This window comes from Erythranthe guttata, chromosome 6, assembly GCF_056151865.1.
Source record: "Erythranthe guttata isolate IM_541 chromosome 6, IM_541, whole genome shotgun sequence".
NCBI classification, from domain to species: domain Eukaryota; kingdom Viridiplantae; phylum Streptophyta; class Magnoliopsida; order Lamiales; family Phrymaceae; genus Erythranthe; species Erythranthe guttata.
The window spans coordinates 1,698,497-1,707,010 of record NC_142538.1 but is presented as its reverse complement, the minus strand read 5'-3'; the positions used below and the strand labels follow the sequence as shown (position 1 = coordinate 1,707,010).

Below are 8,514 nucleotides of genomic sequence, written 5' to 3'. Positions count from 1 at the left end.
GTTGTGACGCGTTGCTTGTATGTGTTTACATTTAGCCTTGTGCGTGATGTACTTGAGGAGGGGATCAGGCTCTCAAGATTTTTTATGGGGATCGTGCCCCTTGTTAGACCTCGTGGGTCGTAAGTGTGTTTGGATCGTGGCCACGTTTTAATGAATGACCCATCGAAAACAAGTAGATAAATTTGAGTAATCAAGCTGGCCAGGCTATATAGATTCCCTTAATATCTCTAAGTGTTTCTAGGGTTGTAATCGTGCTAACTTGAGCTTGCGATTATATAGTGAATTTCGGGCGAGTTGTCTCCTCATGGGAGTTGTCTCGCAGCGAAGTTGTATGAGCATTGGATGACGCGCGACTGACGAGTGTGCGGATTGATGTCGCTCTGAGCGATTTCTCTCATCGTGGGAGTTGTCTCGCAGCGAGTCTTATTATCGAGCGAGGTGGCTGCACGTGGGAGTTGCCTTGCAACGGATTTTTAGTGTCGAGCGAGTTGGCTCCTCGTGGGAGTTATCTCGCTGAGGGTTCGTAGTATCGAGCGAGTTGGCTCCTCGTGGGAGTTGTCTCGCTGCAGGTTCGTAGTACCGAGCGAGTTGGCTCCTCGTGGGAGTTGTCTCGCTGCGGGTTGTAGGACGGAGCGAGTGGTCTCCTCGTGGGATTTTCCTCGCAAGGGGTTGTAGGTCCGAGCGAGTTGTCTCCTCGTGGGAGTTGTCTCACTGCGGGATGTAGGACAGAGCGAGTTTGCTCCTCGTGGGAGTTATCTCGCTGTGGGTTGTAGGACCGAGCGAGTTGTCTCCTCGTGGGAGTTGTCTCGCTGCGGGTTGTAGTACTGAGCGAGTTGGCTCCTCGTGGGAGTTATCTCGCTGTGGTTTCCTAGACCCGAGGGAGTTGGCTCCTCGTGGGAGTTGCCTCGCAAGGGGTTATAGGACGGAGAGAGTTCTCTCCGCGTGGAAGTTATCTCGCTGTGGGTAGTAGTTCCGAGCGAGTTGTCTCCTCGTTGGAGTTGTCTCGCTGCGGGTTCGTAGACCCAAGGGAGTTGGCTCCTCGTGGGAGTTTCCTCGCGAGGGGTTGTAGGTCCGAGCGAATTGTCTCCTCGTGGGAGTTGTCTCGCTGTGTGTTGTAGGACAGAGCGAGGTGTCTCCTCGTGGGAGTTATCTCGCAAGCCCCCCACTCTCGAGATGATGTGGGAGCCAAGTCGAAAAGGGTACCGGATCATGTCGAGAGTAGATCGGTGTTGTAGTCTTGCGTTAATCGTTGGCATGGCGTGGAGAAATAATATTTTTTATTTGCCCATTTGATAGCGAATGCAATTTGGTAGGCGCGTTAAAGAGATCGCGCAATTTGGTGGAGCGCGTTGAAATTCTCTTGCGATTTGGTGAAGCGCGTCAAAATCTACGCGCAATTTGGTGGAGAGTAGTAAAAGTTGCACCCGATCTGATGGGAGCGCGGGCTCCAAGGTGGCCTTGGGAAGGCGCGCGCAGCTGCTGCCCCCCAGGTGCGTGTGAGCACGCGCTTCGCAATATTATTATTATTATTTTTTTATTTATTTTTTTTTTGGATAGAGGCGCGCGCGGGGGTCTTGTAGGGGGCGCGCGGCCGGCATGGCCGGAATTTTTTTTTTTTTTTTTTTTGGAATGGAGCCGCGCGCGCGGCTGCATCTTCTATATTTTTTTATTTTTTTTTTCTTTCTTTTTTCTCCTCTTCTTTTTTTTTTTTTTTTTTTCTTCATCTTCTTCTTTTTTCTTCTTCTTCTTTTTTCTCTTTTTTTTTTTTTTTTTTTTTTTTGTACTTCGGTGGTTTATGTTCACCCCTTTGGGGATGTTCTATTTTTTTTGAGTAGGGAAATTATACTCGTCTCTTGAGATGGGATGTGCACCCACTTGGGGTTGAAAGGTAAGGGTGATGCCAACCTTGGGATGGGATAGCCCCCTACTTTAGAATGAGGCGCTCGAGACCTATGGTCTGAGGTGGATGCACATGGTTGTGCCATTACTTCATTGGCAAGACGAGTTGAAATTTTCGCGGTCGTACGCTGAAGGTCCTTATCGGTTATCTGAACCGTTAGAGGAGCAAGTAGAAGTTGATATTGTTGAAGGTTCGGCGATCATATGTTGAAGGTCCTATTCGGTTATCTGAACCGTTAGAGGGGGGCGGAAGTAGACCCCCACAGAGTCGATGACCCATGGCGAATGAAATGTTTTGGAGGCACTGTGAACCCCCAGGGAGTCGATAACCCTTGGTGAACGAAATATTTTGGGGGCAGATGTAAGCCCCCAGGGAGTCGATAACCCTTGGCGAACGAAATATTTTGGGGGCGATGTAAGCCCCCAGGGAGTCGATAACCCTTGGCGAGCGAAATATTTTAGGGGCAGATGTAAGCCCCCAGGGAGTCGATAACCCTTGGCGAGCGAAATGTTTTGGGGGCACTGTATACCCCCAGGGAGTCGATAACCCTTGGCGAGCGAAATATTTTGGGGGCAGATGTAAGCCCCCAGGGAGTTGATAACCCTTTCTAGTGTTGAAGGGCCTCCTCGGTTGTCTGAACCGATCGAGAGGCGAGAAGAAGTGAATCCTATTGAGGATCTAGTGAGACATCCGAGAAATGTCTCGTGGTGGATCCCAAGCACGAGGAGGAGGAAGTGGCAAGCCAGAGCCTCCACGGATCGGGAGGTTGTTAGCTGTGTCATTTTCTCTCCGAGCAGACGCCTCAGGAGGATCTTGTTGGCTACGTGATCTGGTTTGCATCGTTCCCACAGACGGCGCCAAAATGATGATGCTAATTAGTTAGATCACCTGATGACTGATGTAGTGTAAAAAACGAGCTGGGAGAGTAAAGCAGATCAGTAGCTTGACAACTTGATGATCTTGAGGTCCCTGCAAAATGAGCTCACATGAACTAAGTCGGGGGTTGATCCGGCGGAAACCCCTCCGACGTTCAAGTCATACGTGCTGATCATAGAAATAGTCCAGAGAATACATATTATAGTATTGATCAGTTAATAGGACGTACCTTAAAGAATGAGTTCAAACCTTTATTTATAGCTTAGTTGAGATTGTCGGGCCCAAACCTTACTTGAAGGTGATTGGGCCTCGGTGATAGTGGTCTTCGATATTGGGCTCGTGGCCCAGTAGGTAAATAATTTGTAGGTCCATTGGGTTGGGCCAATTAGGCATATCAGTAATAATGATGACGATGATTGGTGACTTAACAAATGAATGTAAGAGGAAGGTCCTGGTAGTGAGTGGTATGTGGCTAAGAAACAGCTACCAGTCAACTGAAGAGCAAATCCACAAAACGACAAAATTCAACTTTTTAGAAGGTGTCAAATTAACTTTAGTTGATACGACTAGATTTCTAACACACGGGTTATACTTATATATATATATATAATTATATATATAATCATATACACACCTGGCAAGGTCCGTAGCTTCTCCCACGGAATAATTAAACGCGTGAACACGTGTCCATTTCCAGGAGCCTCCAGCTAGCTAATACACTGAGTCATAGTCCCAATGAACTCATCGATGACATATTTGATTACATGTGCCTATGGGCCCCACTTTCTTGTACTTTCCTTAGTACCGGTCATCAATTCATCACTTGTAGCTAATTAAATTGATATAGTTTATATTATACACTTTAATTATATTGTCACTCATTCGTATTATACAATATACTCCTATAATAGCCATTCATACAGCATTTCTAATCTAATATATTTGAAACACCTCATTCATTTTTCGGCTTATTGGCCTCGTGGGCTAATTTAGTTGGATGAGTTTATGAGCTTTTATTTCTTTAAGTTGGGTCTTAACTAAACTAGGCACATCTATATTATAGTATAGGTAAACTTGCCCGCATCATTTGGAATATTTTAGGTGGCCCAGATCACTATACATCTACAGGTAATTAAATTAATGGGTGAATCTCTTTAATCTAATATTGTAAATCTATTAAAGTCGTTAATTCTACTCATTATTCGTTCGAGTTTTTTGAGATTCGATGAGCATAGCTGATTCAAGTTTCAAAAGAGTATTAGGACTTTCGGCGAAGTGGTACAACATAGATTTTGTGCATGATTATACAAGTTATATCAATAAACATATAATCCTACAACTGATTAATGCATCTACATCTAATACCGAGGAGTCAACGCTATCTAGTTGTTTTCAAATCTACTCCCTCCTAATAAACTACTAGTGTACACAAACTAACTAATTCATAACGAACTCTACTATTGTCAATCTCATTCAATTATGCACTATTTTTTTCCCCAATCAACATTATTCCAATATGGTCATATTACTTGCATTTAACTCTATATTTTTTTTTTCTATTATGTAATTAACATATAGTTATTTTTCTTGAAATTCAATAAAATTAAGTTGAAAATTCATGTGAAGGACAGAGAAATGAAAGTAGAGGAAAAAAATTGCACTTCAATTGGTAATAGAATAAGAGAACAAAATCGTGTTTTCAGTAATGCTGTGAGATTTGACCGGTTGAGTGACACTCACACACGGGGTTGACAGTTAATAACCGCCAAGAGCCGGTGGTGGTTGTATTTTCCCCACGGAAGCGCGTGGCCCACGTGCGAATTTGATGGGCCCAATAATGAAACTTCCTGAATTGAGTGATACAGGCCCATACGCCCACTTTCAATAAGTCTGACTGTTTTTTGTCGTCTTCTGCATTCAATCAATCAGACAGCAAAAAGTTGTCAACTTTGATTGTCCGAAGATCAGCTGTTGGGCCCGTTGATTCTAGCCCTAATTGTTAGGCCCATAATTAACTTTGTCTTATATAATGAGAATTTGTTTGTAATTCAGTCTCCGTCTTTAACCATGGCTTTGAGCCCATAATAATTCAGTGGCATGTTTGGGTCATCTTCCCTATTATTTCGAAAAAGTGAGTCACCGGTTCAGGTACAAGGTACTATCATATCTGCCTGGATAATTAGACTAACCCGTAATTGCAATTACCCAATAGCAAGAGCGGATCTCTACCAATTGAGCAATATTTCCCCAAGCCAAGTGGAGCATGCCTGAAGTAGTCAGATGTTTCTTCTATTATTTTTCCTGGCGCAGTTAGGCCATCATGGACTTACAAAGATCTCATCACCCGTGAAGTAATTCATCGCACCTACAGTCCGTCCAACCAATTGTGAGAGAATCAATAGATTCGTTACTTCATGAACTTATCACTCACTGTCAATGTTACTAATTATCAATTATCGCAGTTAATACAATAACCCTAAATTTTTGTGCACTATGACTATCGGATTGGACAAATAATTAACAAAATCACGAGCAATTTGTTGTGTTGACACGTCAATCAATATACGACAAAATTATTATACACCTAAAGATGTTTGAAAATTGAAACCAATTTTCTTTATTTTTCATGATTTTGATATTTGCAATAATACTAACTACAGTTAAACCTCTATAAATTAATATAGTTGGGACCATCAAAATTTCATTAATTTAGCGAAATATTAACTTATCGATAAATTAATAATTATTAATTTATACATTAATTAATAACTTATTAATTTATAAAAATACTTTTATTATTATTTTCGATAAACACATTTTTTTTATATTTTTTTACGCGTATATTATTTGTTATACCATTAATTCAATGTACTATAGAGCCCGTTTCACGAACAGAAGTTCTTAAAGCACCAATGATATATAAAGATTTTATGTTGAGTTATGAGAAAACTATACCGAAAGTTCTAACTGTGTTAAGTAAAGTGAGGGATGAGATTGATGGTAATGTGAACTTCAACAAGAAACAAACGACAATTAAATTAAATTGTATTAAGCCTTCATAAATCTATAAATATGTACTTGTATACCATGTAATTTAAGATTTTTTTATGCATTATTAATTTATATAATATATGGGGCTTCTTAAAATTTTCGAATGTGTATTATCTTATAAATTTAGCGAATTATTAATTTAGCACGTTGTCCCCGAGTCGGAACCGGGAAAATTTATTATTTAAGCGAAGTTATTAATTTATCGGGTATTAATTTATCGAGGTTCTACTGTAGTAAGAAAGAGAAAAAAAAAAGATATTCGGAATAAAATAATTTAATACGATTGTCCGATTAGTGGAAGGAGAATCCTCATTCAAAACCTTTGCTGTCGGTGTTTTTTGATGAAATGTTCAAAGGTGTTGGAAATAAAAGTAAATAAAAAATATTATATATTCACCAAAAGTAGGAATTGTATATATAAGATATGTTTTTTATTTATATTTTGTCGTATTAGCAGCTTTTTGAACAGTTTTCCCCATGGTGAATTTCTTTTTTAAATTTTAAGTGGGGATTAATAATATTAGTACTTACCTTAATTAATTCGTTCGAGGAATGGATAGATAGCAATTGGGTTATTTCTATCCTACACCCGGTGAAGGTTACACCGGGTGATTTTTCACCGTTGATCTACACACACCAATGTGGGTGTGTGTGTTTGTGTGTATATGAATGGTAAAGATCTACCCGGTGTATTTCACCCGGTGTAGGATCTCAAAAGCCAATTGCAATTGAACCATAAACAATTATTGGACCCTTGTCTCTTTAATACAATATGGCTATATTAAATGTTAACATTATTTTATTATTTTATCCGTACCACATTGGGAAACTTTGATTCACCCTTTTCTTGGTCCCTCCCATTTGTGCTCTCCAAATTTGGACCACTACTCAATTTAGATTTTTGTGTTAATTTAATTTATACTATATTTGATTTATTTTTATATTTTTCGAACAAGATATATAATTTATTTAAGGTTACACCAGATTAAATATATCAGGTGATTACCTGTTGATCGGTACATAATCACACGTACGTGCGCTTAATTAATGCTTATGAATCACATAACAACACATAAGAGAGAGAGAAAGAGAGATCTTTCTCAAAATGCGCAAGCTACAATTTTCAAACTGCAAGAAAAAAAACCGAGTTCTTGATGACAATGAACTGGTGTTAAGCAAACAAAAACCCCCATAATTAAAAGATAAATCCACGATTAAGCTTATTATTAATAAGCTGGAAGGGGAAAATAAAAAAAGGGGAGGAAAAAAAACCACAAGGGTGCAAACCAAGATGGCCGGAGGAATTGGTCATAGACGGCAACTCCAGTTCGGACAAGCTTTTGTACTGTACATATAATATATAATATATAATATAATATAATATAGTTCTGGTTATAATCTGCTTAGCTAACCAGGAAATCTTCTCTGATTTTTCAAATTAAATCAACGGTAGCTCCAAAGACCGTCGTTTCTTGAATAATATTCCGGCGACTCCTCGTCGGCGGCGGCCCCAGATTTCATCCGCGGTGGGCTGACAAGCATCCCTTCCGCCATGTCCTCCAACAGTTTGGGCATGTAGAACAGTGCTTCCTCGTCAACAAATTCGTGCCCAGGCGCAGGTGCGCCACTACTGGACGAACCTGCTTCATTTTCCGAGGGCGGCGCGTGAACCACCCGACCATGACCTCCGGCGCCGCCTGTCTGCGGCGCTGCAGCTACAGCCGCAGCGGCCTGGGCAGCCGCGTCGCGTATTCCGGCGGCGGAGTGAGAATCCGGTATAGGGTACGACTGAGCTAAATCAGGGAAGTTAAGTGCAGTTTCCGGTCCCTTCAGCGCCAGAGCCGCCACATCATAAGCAGCTGCCGCCATCTCCGGGGTGGGATAAGTCCCCAGCCATACGCGCGTGGTCTTACGCGGCTGCCGAATCTCCGACACCCACTTCCCACTCCGGTACCTGATTCCACGGTAAACAGGGTGGCGCCCTGATGTTGGTGAGGAAACTGGCGGCTGGTGCCGGCGGAGTGACGGCGGCGGCGACAGGTTTTCTTGAATGGGCGCCGTACTAATAATATTTTCATAATCAATAATGAGTGGGTTTGGTGAAGAATAGTAGTAGTTTTGGTGGTTATTATCCATGCACTAGAATTTGGAAGAATATCTTTTTAAGGCTTCTTAATTAGGACATGTTGAAAAAGAAGTTGCATGATTTTGGTTCTTTATAAGGGGAAAAAGCGCGGGGAAATCGCGGGGGCCCATTTTAGTGGGGTTTATTTAAATTAAATTGTACGCTGTTTTTTTTGAGGATATTATGATTATGAATTGAAGCTAGCTTCATATTAGCTGTTTCAACTGGCCCCTACTTTCTTCACACGATTTTCACACACACTCTCCTTCTTCCATACTTCCTTTTTTCAAATCATTATTAATACTGTTTTATTTTCTACTATCAACTGGGAAATTTTTAAATATTATTTTATAAATTATATTACTACTTATGCAATTTGTTTCTTTTTTTCTTTCAACTTTTGGCATATATATATATATATATAATTAATAATTGACATATGTTTCATTACAGAACAGTGAATGGTCCTAGCTTGGGGAAAAGCCAACCCTGATCAGAAGGTGCTGAAAACAATCATATTGCCCTCAGGTGAATTTTGTGTTAATACTACTTTTCTATTTTA

At 40.8% G+C, this 8,514-nt stretch overlaps 1 protein-coding gene across 1 annotated transcript; it reads right to left on the bottom strand.

Moving 5' to 3' along the window:
* Positions 1-6,862: 6,862 nt before the first annotated feature.
* Positions 6,863-8,017, bottom strand: LOC105971678 (Integrase-type DNA-binding superfamily protein). Its single transcript, XM_012996543.2, has one exon. It carries the CDS (start codon positions 7,961-7,963, stop codon positions 7,271-7,273), a length of 693 nt encoding a protein of 230 aa, XP_012851997.2. The 5' UTR covers positions 7,964-8,017; the 3' UTR covers positions 6,863-7,270.
* Positions 8,018-8,514: the final 497 nt, after the last annotated feature.